Here is a 14,991-nt window from a genome sequence, read left to right on the forward strand (position 1 = left end):
AAATCTGTGATAAAAATTATGGCACAAAAACCATGTCCACATAGAGATAGACTTTATGTCCCTTAGGCTGTTAGGCCTCAACCGACAATGTTCATGAATTAAATTGAAAGTTTTAATCTCAACCATTGGAAAAAAATAAAAAATAAATAAACCTTCAACTTTTTTCATTTTACTTTTACATATTATTTAACTTCTCTCACAACTAAAGGGTAATTGCTGTAAATCTACTTCGGATGGAAGTTTGAAAGAAAAAATTGAGCTTGTGAAGAATAAAGATTAAAGGTGCGTTTGGGAAGCGCGTTTGCGTTTCCCAAACGCACGTTTTGCGTTTTCAACCTTTTCAGCCTGCTTTTTTTTTTTTTTTTTTTTTTTTTTTCCCACGCGTTTTGGCCAATTTTGTTACTGTTCAGCAACTTTTCAGCAGCAATCTTTGACTTTTTTCCGTGAACAGTGCATACCGTGCACTGTTTATGGACCCACAAATTACACTTTTCAACAACTTTTTCATTAAAAATGGGTCCCACAGTACTATTCACATATTTAAAAATTATTTCGCTACAGTGTTTTCCAGTTTTCAGTTTTCAGCTGTATCCAAACGGACCCTAAATGACAAATTTTTGGTACAAAATTGGTTGTAGTATAAAATTACAACCTTACTCAATAAAATAAATATTGTTACATATTTTAAAAATTTAATCGTTAAATTGCATGTTCTTTACACTCTTAATATATATGTCAACTTTTATGTCAATCGGATGTCATTTACTATATGATCTATAAGCTTATATTTTATGCATAGTTTTAAACTATAAAAACTTGCAATTTAAACAATTTATTGATGACATAGCTATTGATCCTTAATTATTTAGAAATTTTGCAAGTACGAAGTTATATGAAAAATATGTAAATCAATAATAAATTTATCAAAATTCAAATTCAATAAAAATGTATTAAATAAAGTTGTAAACTAAGGTTAAAACTAATTTTATAACTAAACTTTTAATTACCTTTTAAGAGCAATAATTAGAGTTTGACTCTGGCATTGTCCTTGGATAGATGCCTTCTTGCAAATGAAAAGGCTACGTGACATCACATGAGCACACTTTTTTACGCTTCAACCTTGGCAATCTAGTTCTTTTCTGTTCTCATTATAGTGTTGTATAGGGTATACTTGTGTTCAGACAAAAAATTGAACGCTCGAGGGGATAGGTTGGGGTTGTAACTCGTAAGGTTTTTTTTTTTGTTTTTTTATTTTTTATTTATTTTTATTTTTTTATGTTCGTTGTAACTTGTAAGTTGCAACAACAATCAGCTATGGTTTTTATGGAACCCATAGCAGTAAAAACTAAAAATCTTTAGAATTATTATGCGACCTATAATTGTGCAAAAATGATAGTTTTCTGACTTTCTCCATGAGATTTGTGATAATGATAACAAATATAATGAAATACATAATTTTGTTGTTTGGAATGGGCCTCCTAACAACATTCTCATACAAGGTTAATTGTGAAAATTGTTATGGGTTTTAGAAAGATCCCACAAACAAATATTAAAGATTTACATAGGGAGGCCATTGACCTATGCCTGCCGGTGATGATGAGAAGAAAATTTTACTAAAAATTTCACACCATGGCATCATATATAAAAGGCTAAATATTCACCTTAAAAGAATGTCTTTTCATTTCAAGAGAATTCATAGATTATTTGGTTGTAGACTTGTAGTTAATATTTGACATGACTCACGAACATGTCACGAATTTTTTTATAAGTTAGTGTTTAGTTTAAATGGGTTTGTGTTATAATGAATTGACCCACTTTGACATGATTAAGAAATGGATTAATCTCATGTTAACTTACTTAATGCTGAAATGACCCGGTTTATTATTCATTTCAAGATGGGTTGATAGGAACACATTTAATCCATATAAATAAATGTTATTTTTATTCAACATAAATTTTAATTTTAAATATAAAATTTAGTTATCAAAAGAATTTTAATATTTATGTTGATAAATTCTTCATTAAAACTTTAAGGTACCTAATCCTTTTACCCAAAACAAAGAAGAAGAAAAACTCTCATTTTATTTTATCTTACTTAGATTGTGTATTTTGAAATTTGGACAAATTCATTAATTGGGTTGAAATAAAACTAAGTAAATTAGATTTTAAATTCTATAGTTTAGGGGATGTAACAAACTAAACCCTATAGTTTTGAAAGTAACAAATTAAACCCTAAAGTTTTAAAAAGTTACAGATTAAACATTTGCATTGGGTTTGGAGTTTTTTTATTGGCTAAAGTTTTAATTTGTTATTTTGAAACTTCGTGGATTTAATTTGTTACATCCTAAACTATAGGGTTTAAAATAAAATATAATTTTCCCAAATTTTTTTTTGAGGAACTTTAGATTGTATACTATTAGCACTTTAATTGATGTTTATTTTAAAAAAATTATTTAAATTGATGATACTATGAATTAGAATTTCGGGTTTAGATTTTATTTGTTTATAATTATTACAATTTATATGCTCACAAAAAATAAAAATATGTTAATTGTAGGGACACAAATTTTGTCCCCTACTCCGGGGAGGTTATCTCGGATCTCTACAACAATAGTTAACACAACTTAAACTATCAACAAGAAATATATACTCCATAATGGGAAATACAAACAGTGGATTTCTATCACCAATTCTGGTGTGATCACAATTACAAGTGTTAAACTCAAAAACTATACTTTTCCCGTGGTGACACCCTTAGTGCTACTATTTCTCTCTTTCTATTTCTCTCCCCCAAAAGATTTTTTCTAATCCCCTTTACTTTACCCCCACCCCCCTTTGCCCTTTTATAGTTTCAATCCTTGCACTTATCACTACAGCTATCCTGTTGCTCATTAGAACCTCAGGGAAAATTTTTCTTCACTTTATCAGATTTCTCCTCTCCCTTATTCTGGAACTCTGACTTTTGGGGGTTACTGCTACTGTTCAGGTTGTCTCCTTGCATTTAATGTGGTAGAGGTGATGTAAGAACCTCATCATTATGGCGGAGGTAAAGATCTATAACCTTCTTGCATGCTCCTGAATATTCCCGTGGTTCCAGGAATACTCTGGTAATTATACATGGACCACCTATGTCCTATACCTCGGAAAGAATATCACCTCATTGTCTCCACGGGAATTAATCTCTGGCCTCAATCATTTTTCCCGTGACGTTTGGAATAACCTTACTATCCTCCTTGCATGGTGCAATACCCACAAAGCTTTCCTTTTAAACATGAGCGAGGCTTAACTCTTTCCCGTGACCCAATTGCTCCTTGGGCTTCAGTCCCTAGGTGTGACTATTCCACTCCCTACATTAAACATTGTGGGTTATATTATATATATATAAGTTGAAATAGGGTGTATTTGTGTCAACACAATACAAGATATTTATTTAATAGTTTGAAATAGATTGTGTTTATATCATATCTAATAACTATTTATAATTTTATATAGCGTGTAAGGTGGGTTGTGTCTTGTGTCTTTTGACTTGTCAATTGATTTAATAATTTGGTTGGGTTAGGATCGAGGGACTTTGACACAAATTTTATATGGGTTAGTTGACTCAAGTAGTAAAATTACCCTTACTTCCGTATGACAGTGCAAATTGTCTCCCCCAATTACATTAGCTTCCATTGCAAATGCACTCTTAAAAGAAGCTGGTTGGAGCGTGTTTTACACTCTCCATAAGTGCGAGTGCCCCAAATAATTTTTTCCCATTTTCCCTTTTCCTCTTAATTGTGATGGAAACTAGGACTACACACATAGATATAGTCGTTGTTAGCTTATGTTCCCCCCTCTCTTTGTGTCTGTGACAATGGAAAGTGGACTTCCCATGCTTAACTGTCTCTTACAGCACACACTAAGAAGCCTGTGTTCATGTTCAGATTCTTCCAATTCTTCAAAGTGGGTTTACGCCGTTTTCTGGAGGATACTTCCTCGGAATTACCCTCCACCTAAGTAAGGAAAATATGATAATGAAACCAATTATCAAAGCCCAAATGCATAATTTAGTTTATCAAAGTTCATGTTACGTTCTCATATATTGTTAATGTAAGGGCTTTCTATCGTGGACGTAGGTCGTCAGGCTAAACTGGCTTCTTGTTTCTGTTTTTCTTGTTTTTTTCTCGGTCACTCGAACAACTTTTTAACAGTTTCTTGATCACATTGCTTTCTTTCAGGTGGGAATATGGAGGGAGTGCTCTTGATCGCTCCAAAGGAAACAAGAGGAACTGGTAATTAAGTTACAGGGAATTGTGAAAAAACCCATGTCTCAGTTCTACTTGCTAAGTGTTTTTTTTTTTCTTTTCTTTTTTCTAGGATTCTAGTGTGGGAAGATGGATTTTGCGATTTCTGTGAATGTGAACGAACTGGGAGTGGTTACATAAAGGGGAGGTTTGGAGCTGATGTCTTCTTCAAAATGTCTCATGAGGTGTACAGTTTTGGAGAAGGGTGAGAGCGCTTATATATATTTAGCCAGAAAAGTCTAATAATAGAATGGTGCTGAAGAAAATTGATGACTAAGCTGTATGGTTTATGTTTGCAGATTAGTGGGGAAAGTTGCAGCAGATAATAGTCACAAATGGGTGTTTAGCGACGCTGCTAGTGATGGTGATCCTAGCTTGATCTCCTCATGGAATTTATCCATTGAACCTGTAAGGCAATCACTACAATTTTTGTGCACAAAGTTTTGTTCACATGTAAAGTCCACCACTTTAAACCTGACTTTCTTTTGTATTTTTTCCCATAGCAACCAAGAGCATGGGAATTTCAGTTCAATTCAGGCATTCAGGTTGGTGCCATTAGATACTCTAAAATAGAAGATAAAATTCCCACTAAAACCATCAGCTTTAAGCCCATTGTGTTAGAATAATGGTTAAGTTATTAGAGATTCACAATTTTTTAACCGTTTAAGCTTTCAGAATAATAAATAATTTATTATGGTATCAAACAAAATGTCCTGTATCACGATAGTTTGTCACACTGAAACTAACACTTAAATTATCTTATTTTGACAGACTATTGCTATCATTTCCGTTAGAGAAGGCATAGTTCAACTGGGCTCATTTGAAAAGGTATCTAATCTGTCAATTTCTCTTCTTTTCTTTGTCAAAATCTATATCAAATGGCTAATAGGCTTTTTTCAGATTGGTGAAGATCTCAATCTGGTGATAAGCATACAGAGGAAGTTCAGCTATCTCCAAAGCATTCCAGGAGTGTTTGCCATTCAAAGGCCATACCTTCCAATTCAACATCCATACGTGCTCAAACCAAGCCAAGAAACATCATTCTCATTCTATGACAAGCGCCAATTAACCGGAATGAAGAGACTTTTCGAAGAAAAACCCGAAGATTCTCCAATTAAGTCTATCAACTTGGGCTGGAACACGCCACAAAATGGCATTGCAGGACCACCCATTTGGTCAATTCCACCTCTTTTGCCCACCATGTCTTGTAGCCTAGGAGCACTGCTAGCAAAACTACCTACTGTGATGCCATCTTATAATGCCATTGAAGCTCCAGACAGTGCAACTCTGCTCAACAACAACAACATCAATAGCGCAAACCAGAGAGTTCAGTTTGACAATGGTGGAATTCAGATTACTGATATAAAGCAAGAAGAAAAATCAATTTCCATAAACCATAATTTACAGTTAGGAAATGGGTTGGTGAGGGAGTTGGGATCTAGATCTCTAAGAGATGGAGAAAGTGCATTAAATCTCATTTAATTAGCATAACCAAGTTGCTTTTATTGCCATGACCAAGAGGTGGTTTTGGCAATACTTAGCTTAATTTGGTTGGCTGGTTGATATTGTGCACCATTGTACCTTATTGTTTTTAAAGCATTAGTGTTATATATGTAATTAACGTACCATCATGCAATGCAGTGGCTTATCTCTCTGTTACGACCATATTAGCAATGCTAGAGATATAACATTTTTTATACCTACTAACATGACATATCATGATTGGAATAGCATAACTAAAATGTTGGTCCGTTATTGACACAATTTTTATCATACACCAATCATAACATAGTATGTTAACCGTGTTAAATTACCGATTATTTTAAAAGTTTAAGTTATTGAGATATGATAAAATTAATCATTTAATCACGTACTTCTAACACTCCCCTCACATGTGAGTTCAAACTCTGTTTTAATAGGTAAGGTCAAACTTAAGACCTCCTGTCATGTTAAATTATCAATTATCTTAAAAGTTTAAAATCTATTGACATATGTTAAATTTAATAATTTAACTACATATTTCTAACAAGTAGTTATGAGAAAATATTGTGTCCTCACACTTATTATACATACAAATCAAGGATAGCACTCAATTTTTTGAGGTGGGATTCCATCACACGTGAAACTCCAACATGTTTTATTTGCAAAAAACTAACAATAGTTTTCTATTTTATTGATAAACACTAACAATAGTTTTCAATGATTGATATAATGAAAACAATATTATGCTTCCCATCCGAACACAATCTATACTTATAATTGCATGGATTCTAGTTAGACCCCAACATTTTGTTTGTCAGTGACTGTTCCAATCGTGATGATAATGCTATGCCTCTCATTGATGGACTGAGTGGGTGGGCATTGTGGGGTTTCTAGGCTGCCATAGTCTGTGTCCCTTTGGCTAGTAATAGTCCACACCATATGGGTTGGTCCCGGAAACAAACGAGAGAGAGTAGAAGAAGACAGATATAATTGAGTCTTGATCAAGTAGTTGTGTGCTACATTTAGTATCTATCCCCCGACAGAGAGGATGGTCCCCATCCCCAACTTTTTTATTTTTATTTTTTTTTTTTTTTGACATCAACGTCTATGATTTTTGTTATCAGACAAAAATGTGGCTCCATTTTGTTAGAAGAAGGATATGTATCCGCAAATATATGTGTAATTGCATCACTTCATCACTATTGAAAGAAAAGTTGTAGAAATAAAAGAGTTAAAATGCTACCCTTGAAGTTTCGATGAATTGTTGAATTCTCTTTGTTTTTGGGGTTATTTGGTTCTTAAACTTTTAACATTTTTGTCAAATTAACCATTCTATCAATGAAACTTCCACTTTTCACATATGTGATACCACATGGTTTACAAAGTTTTATAGACGAAAGGACTAACTTAACATAAATGTTTAAAGATTCAAATGACAAAAAATACACTGTAGACACAAAAATGACAATTCACCCATACTTCAAGGTTGTTCTTTAGATTTTGGCCAAAGTGTAAATATTGTACTATTGCATTGTGCTCAGTATTTTGGCAAGACTAATCTTAGGCTAATTCATAGCTAACACATAGAGTTACGATACATGCATAGGACTACTAGTACAATTGGGACTATAACTACTAATACAGTTTGGATTGGAGCAGACCTTGAACCCATATTTTTTAATAGCTATATCATAAAGCACCTAGACCAAAGTCAAAACTTTGATTGAAGCTATAACCTGATTATAACTTCATTAAGTTTACTTATTATGTTTTATTTTATTTTCTAATTTTCTATTACAGTAAACAACCCTAGGCAGAGTTATGATTGCAGGAAGTATGCACTAAAAAGGAATCCACTTGAAGTGGACCACTTTGTTGCCCTTTGTAACCTGTAGGTTATTTATTGTGGTTGATATATGTTTCTATCTATGTTGGACAATTCAACATCCTACCCCAATAATAACTAAACGGTTCTGACCAATTTTGATGAAACTCTGATATTTTTAATGTGGTTTTGGTATTTACTACAATTGGGTCCCATTTACTTGGAAATCTTTTGGTACCAAATCCTATTTTCGGCTACAAACTTATGGCTAAAAGGAAATGCTGCTACGTTCTCAATGGGCCTAATGGGTCTATTAAACAGTGCGACTTTACAACTTGGAGAAGCACCACAACTTCATTCAATTGTGCCCCCCCCCCCCCCCCAACAGTAGTGGGCCGTGGTGGTGAGGTTGAACTCAATTATTGATCAACTATTAATCAATTGAATGAGGCAGTGCGTCAGTGGGGATAGTAGACAAAAATGGGTGAGTGAAACCATGCCTTTTTCTTTCATAAAAATAAAGAAGAATATAAACCATGCCTTTTATTTTTTACAACTGGTACATACTTCATCCATAAAATGAAACTATTAGGACTCAAAAACTAAATCTAATTTGATTCAAGATTCTATGCCAAATTGTCAATGCAGTTTTTTGTTGCCCTTCTTAATTGTTTATCTGCCCAGTAGGGTACAACAAATGGTATATAAGGTTGAAATTTCTTTTAACCAAAAAAAAAAAAAGGTTGAAATTTCACACGTGGGTGACAAGTAAACAAGCCAGCACATTTACTAGCAAAACATGCTTTGAGTATTGATAATTATGGGCCTATTTGGTAGCATACTTTCAAAAATTGTGGTTTAAAAAAAAAAAGGGTTTTACATTTCTCAAATTCGGGTGTTTAAAACATGTATTTTGAGAACTCATCTATATCAGTATTCAGTTTTCAAGTAACATTGTTGAGTGACAATTTTTTGTAAATAAATTGAAAATCGTGGGACATACTTGACAAGACCAAACATAACTGAAACTTTTTCTTATGCTTCAACCTCTCTTCTTTTTTTTTCATTTTCTTTTTCTCCCACAGTCCCACCACTTTCTCACCTCTTTAAAAAAAGTGATGACTGTACTTGAACAGAGAAGACGTACTTTCTATTTTCACATTGAATAAAGTTGACGACTTTCACTTTAAAAAAATGGTATAAGGTTGAAGGGTTGTTTCTAAAAAATTAAAAAAATAATAATAATAATAAAAAAAAAAGAAAAAAAGAAAAAAGGTTGAAGGGGTTAGCTTGAGGAATTGGCGTCCCCCCTAGTGAAAAAAATGAAAATGAAAATGAAAATCATAATTCCAACAAAGATATGAAAAATAACCCAAAGCATGTGTTCCTCTGCTTTAACCTTGAGAGGAATTATTCAGAAGGAAAAAAACCTGAGGAATCATACAAAGATATCTCAACTTTGACAAAAGCAGCATGTACATTAGACCTCGTATCTTTATTCAGAATTTTTTTAGCTTGAAGAAAAGTAAGAGAGTGGCTTATCGTGGAGACTTACCTAGTCCTTACCAAACCATCTTTTTATCTTCGAAAAAACCATATGTGAGAGGTCTAGACGACATGGGTTATGTACCTTTTTCATGATTCTCTTTAGGAACCTAAGACACCAACTGACCATGTGCGATTAATGCACAAACTTGAAACTTCAGACCGGCATTGAGCATCTTCTAGCAAGCTTACATAAAACTACAAAGCTTAAGTGATGACCTAAAACACACCAGAAGTGGCTCTAGTGACATGGACAGAGCCACAGAGGCTTTCACTCCAAAGTCTTTATAACATACACTGGGGCATTATGAGCATATTGACACAAGGAAAACAAATTCTCTTTTCACTTTTTCTATCTTAAAAACAGCCACCACAACCAAAACAAATCCAATATCCAAATAAGCCAAATTGGATAAAGAATTTATAGCTCTGGATTTGAATTGAAGTTGTGATATTATCTCATTAGCCACAATTTGACTTCTGATCTTCAAGCATTATAATCTAGGTGACAAGCTGGAAAGAAAAGATTGACGATAATAGTATCAAACAGACTACAAGTAGCATTAGCATGATAAAGCAATTCATTAAAGACACTGCTGAATGACTGAATTTACAGGTGGCTTTTGGAAACAGATAAAATGTCTGTTGGTTTTTCAAATGCAGCAGAAACAAATATAGTACTATATACATAATCAGTATCTAAATAATCTTCAACAGAGCATCAATCTGTATCTTAACGATAGAAATGTGGGTAGCCAAGTGGAATAACACAAAGGAGAACATCAATCGCTGCTATGATTTTTTCACTCCTTATTACCATGTCATCCACCAGATTGAAGATTTGCTTAAGCACTGCTGCTCTTGCTGTCACTTCCAATTGCCCAATAAGGTCTAGCAGGAGTTCGCCTCAATGCCTTCACTCCGAATGGGTTGTTCTTGCTCTGTTGCAAGTGGCAATACATGTAAGCAAGACGTAAGGGGATGTTAATATTCTCAGAGGGGAATGGGGAAGTCATCAACAAAATGAGTTTCATAGATTAGAGACATAAAATTTTGACAGTTCCTCAGGTGTTATATCTTATGTTTCTTAATTAAATTCAACCATATAGTTGCAACAATAATGTTGAATCTAATTCTTCTCGGAAAAGATTGCATTGGTATTGCTGCATTTTTTTTTTTGCTTTTTTTTGCTTAGTTTAGAAAAATAAATAAATACTAAATATACTCCAACCCCAGGTCTCGAAACTGAGACCCCCCCCCACATTCCCTAATTCCCTAGGTACTAGGGAGGTTTGATTAGACCAACACATTCATTGGCATTGGTTTTGCTGCATTTGATCAACACAACCACATGGTTAACTTCAATTGGGAAACCTAAGATACAACACCTAAGAAACTATACTTAAAATTTTCCCTAGAAGTAAAATGCAATAAAGTTGAGTTGCTCTTACCGTCAAGCAGGTGCCTTCTTTAAGATTGCAGACGGGATATTCCTGTGGGCAGCAAGAATAATAGTCATCGCAGCAGGTGGCAGACTCAAGTGGACAACATCCCCATGCAAAGCAAGATCTTCCATACTCATAAAGACAGCAGCAGGTATTGCTCTCAGGACAGGAGTAATAGTTGTCACAGACAGTTGGGGGCACTACTGGAGACGGTGGAGATGGGCCTGGGTTGGGAGGATTTTGACCTTTCTTGATAGGGTAGGAGGCCTCCATTGCTATTCCACATTTGCCAGTTGCTTTGCCAACCAAATTGCGCTCCATCCTAATATAACCTGCCTCTCCCCAGCTTGCACCCCATGAGTTCCTCACAATCCAGTAATCAACACCATTGTCTGTGCCATACCCAACAGCAGCAACTCCATGGTCCAGTGCTGTCCCACATTTTCCTGTGAATACACCCTGAAAATATTGGGATAATTAAGGATTTGAGGTCAATTTTTTGTGTACAAATTAGAAGCTATCATTCAAGTCCCAGCTTCAATAGTAGAACTGAAAAGAACAGTATACAGAGCATCCAAGCTAGTGCAATGCAACTGCCTTCACAAACAAATTCACCTGATGGGATGCTAAGTGTCTGGGTCCTTAGATTGGTTTCCATAAAATATTGTTCTTAGGTAGAAACTAAGTGTCTTGTTGCTTTTAGTGGCTTGTGTATATTGTAATTCTTGGGCAAAGGTCATGAGCTAAATGCAACTAGATCATGACAAAGACACTTTTACAGTAATTTAATAGCAATGGAAGGGCTCAATACACCAAACTAAGAACAATATCATCTAAAGAGCTAAATCATCTACTTGTAATCAGATTGAGATTTTAATCATACCGAGTCATATAACTGGAATTCCCTGCCACCTCCTTCTATGGCAACGCTTATTGGCTGGTTAGCTACTGCCTTTTGCAGTGCTTTCTCGTTATTAACAGGAACATCCTCGAAATCATCAATAGTAACAACCTTGGCATTTTTCTGCACAAAACAAAAGACGAGAAAAAATAAGAATTTTTTTTTTGGGTGGTAATTCAGCTTCTTAATTTGTTTTTCCCTAGAGAATTGCTACCAACCCGGTATGTGTCACATCTGCCATCATTAGCTTTATAAGGATAATCCTCTTCAGTGTCAATGCCACCATTGTTGATGATGAACTGAAAGGCATAGTCCATGAGACCCCCATTACATCCTTCATTGTATGTTGTATCACAGTCCACCAGTTCCTGCTCTGATAGTGAGATCAGATCGCCAGTCACAATCTTGTTTATCCCTTCCACAGCCGAAATTGTCGAGAATGCCCAGCAACTCCCTTTATTTCAAAGTAAACAGTTAAAACACCATCACATACCAAATTGTACAAAGCAAAACAAATGATGTAAGATTTATTAACAAAAAATGCTTTAACCTTGATTTGCAACCAAGGAGTTTTGTCCAACTTAAATATAATGGGAACAGAAGCACGTCTTTCATTAATTATAGTTGCTAAAGTTTGAAACAACTGTTACATTGTTCCACCCTATCCTGTGAAACCATATAATTAAGATTAAAATCTTTTTTTTTTCTTTCTTTTTGGCTTATGTACTTCTCCTTCCGTGTTGTACCTTAACTTTCCCAGTTAAATTAAACCATGTGATTGTATTAATCAATGCAACATAGGCACATAGTTGAATTTAATTGGAAACCTAATGCAAAGCACATAAAGAGTAATACCTAAGTTTCACTTTGTCTGTTTCTCCCCAAATAATTTTCTATAAATCAAAGTTAGAAAGGGACCCATATTATTGCCTCCATTGTTACTCAATCTTAAAGGCAAGACACTAACTGAAAGAGAATTGCAACATGACCAAGTCTTTATTAGCTCTATTAGTTTACATCCAAACACAAATATTCTAAGCCAAACTTTAAATCGTATAAATGACAGACTGCCAAACAGACAACACAGTCTACTTCACACGAGTTAAATGAGACAATTCTTTGGCGAGAAAAATGCGGTCTGCATGGACCATTTTAATAATTAAGAAAATAAATTTTTAAGCAGCCGGGCCCACAGGTGTGAAAACTGCCAGGTCCAGTGGGCCCACTTTGTGAGCTGAGGAAGAATGTAACCTCTATCCAGATTCCAGGCCCAAAAATTATTATTATTATTTTTTATTTATTTATTTATTTTTGAGAATGAGGCCCAAAAATATTTAATTGCAATTAGGCAAATCATGAATTAAAAAATTTATGAATTTGGACTGAAAAAAAGGGCAGTCTGAGAGCCACAGCATGTTTTGCCAAAGATGCTTGGCCAAATTATTAGAGAGTCATCCAGAACTCCACAATAGAATTTCTAAAATTCTATTTATCCATTTTGATATGTGGATTGGAATTTGTAAGGTCGTCAATAATTTCAATGAATAGCTAAATTAAAACAGTAAATTACAGGTGTAACAAAGTTCAATACACAGCTTTCAAATGGATTAATAGGATTTTTAGAACTAAAGACAATTGACAGCTGATCTTAATCATGGTCTCATGATCGTTTGGATGCAGCTTTCTACTTATTGATTATTGCTTATTTGCTAAAAATTGGTTAAAGTAAGATTGTATCTAAGGAAAAAAGAAACTTTATAAAACTGTATATAAATAAAAATAATAACCTAAAATAATTTATATATATATATATAAACAAAAACCTTTCCAGATACAGACTGACTATGCCTGGTATTACGTTTAAGAAGATTAAATAAATAAACAAAACTGTCTTGCCAACAAGACCTTTGAATTGGGTCTCAATTCCGGCTCATGATCTCAGTCAGACATCCGTGTAAGTTGTGAACTCCTAATAAATACAGAAAATTGGAAACTAATATAAGACCCGCATATCCTGGAACAGTAACACCGACAAAATTGTCTTCACACGTGTCAGAAGGGTAATCCGTAATTTCCAAGGTCTATATTCTTTTCTTTTCTTTTTTCTTGCATATTTTTATTTTTACGCCAATTTTTTTTTAGAATTATCTTATATTATATTATTAATTACTGTGCGATTTACGATCATAGCCTTGGGGATATACAAATAGACAAATAGTTATACCAGCTAACTTATTCCACTTATCCACGAAACATCTCTTGAAAACTCCGTCGGCCAGTCGTGTAGTGGATTGAATCTTATCATTCTACTTTTCTAATCTTTTATTTGGTGTCTCAGCTTTTTTCTCAGACTATTTTACTTTTTAACCCTGAAACATCTCGGAAACTCCACAGACCGATAGTGTGATAGAATGAACTTTACGATCTCATTTACTAATCTTTTTATTTTCTACTACTTTTTTCTAATATTAAAATTAACTACAAGACTAGATGAAATTAGAAGGAATAATTAAATTAAATTTTTTAAAAAAGGGTAAAAATTATGCAATCAAAGTGTGAAACTTACCACAACTCCCTTGGTCTTTGACGTCAACGACCGCACCTTCTTTCCTCCAATCAACGGACTCGGGCAACTTATCACCGACACGTGGCACATAACGATCGCTCCTAGGCTTCGAAAGCTTCCTAAGACCACTCTTCTTCATACCTAGGTACATGCCTCTGTACTCCTCGTTGGTCAGGTCAGCGAACCGGTTCAGCCCGAGCTTGTAAGACCGGTTCTCGGCGTTGTGCTGGTCGATGAACAAGAGATTATCCTTAAAGATCTCGAACCTCTTCTCCTTCTCTCCTAAGGCGTTGTAGACCTTGCCGTGCTTCACAAGCCACGCCTCGTACAGACCCATCACTTCCTCGTCGGTCCTCGAACTCGATTTGTCGACGTGGGTTTGGTCGTACCCGATGATCGACATGTCCAAGGCTGTCGATACCGCTAATATCGTGAACAAGAAGAAGATCAAAGATGATCTATAGGAACCCATCTTGTCTTTTTTTTTCTCTGACTGTGAACTATTTTTCAGAGAAATGGGTTTGCGAGGAAAGGGTGGGTGTGTGAAAAAGTTGGGAGGTCAGTGGGCTTATAAAGGAAAGGGACTGGGAATTTTAATGGGAGATATTTTAAGAGAAATAAATATTAGTTTTTAAATTTTTTAAAAAAAATGTAAAGAAATGAATATAAGTTTTTTTTTTTTTTTTTGGAAAAGAAATGAATATAAGTTAGTACTTAGTAGAGCTCGGAAGAACATATATAGGTAAGGTAATAATCTTTTATGTAGGATAAATTATAGATATCTTTCGTCTGAGGGCCCGATAAGTTCTATGTCAAACCCATTTTTGGATGTATTAAAAAATATATATTATTGAAATTTTTTTTTTCAAGGAATATTAATAATAAATAAATAGACGCAGCACCTTTTGGGTTTTCGTAGAGGCACACACAAAGACAATTCCAAC

The 14,991-nt window shown here is 34.4% G+C and overlaps 2 protein-coding genes across 2 annotated transcripts; one reads left to right on the forward strand and one right to left on the reverse strand.

Annotated features, from left to right (window-relative positions):
* Positions 1-3,744: 3,744 nt before the first annotated feature.
* On the forward strand, positions 3,745-5,900 carry LOC115972726. The gene is made up of 7 exons (XM_031092989.1): positions 3,745-3,996; positions 4,218-4,271; positions 4,357-4,488; positions 4,583-4,691; positions 4,787-4,828; positions 5,055-5,111; positions 5,184-5,900. Exons 1-7 carry the CDS (start codon positions 3,824-3,826, stop codon positions 5,763-5,765), a joined length of 1,149 nt encoding a protein of 382 aa, XP_030948849.1. The 5' UTR covers positions 3,745-3,823; the 3' UTR covers positions 5,766-5,900.
* A 3,772-nt stretch (positions 5,901-9,672) lies between these two features.
* LOC115972724 (probable cysteine protease RD21B) lies at positions 9,673-14,597 on the reverse strand. The gene is made up of 5 exons (XM_031092987.1): positions 14,048-14,597; positions 11,700-11,935; positions 11,464-11,604; positions 10,587-11,039; positions 9,673-10,076 (listed from the first exon to the last, which is right to left on the reverse strand). Exons 1-5 carry the CDS (start codon positions 14,517-14,519, stop codon positions 9,981-9,983), a joined length of 1,398 nt encoding a protein of 465 aa, XP_030948847.1. The 5' UTR covers positions 14,520-14,597; the 3' UTR covers positions 9,673-9,980.
* Between the last annotated feature and the right edge of the window lie 394 nt (positions 14,598-14,991).

This window comes from Quercus lobata (assembly GCF_001633185.2).
Source record: "Quercus lobata isolate SW786 chromosome 2 unlocalized genomic scaffold, ValleyOak3.0 Primary Assembly chr2_unplaced_Scq3eQI_2006, whole genome shotgun sequence".
Lineage (NCBI taxonomy): Eukaryota > Viridiplantae > Streptophyta > Magnoliopsida > Fagales > Fagaceae > Quercus > Quercus lobata.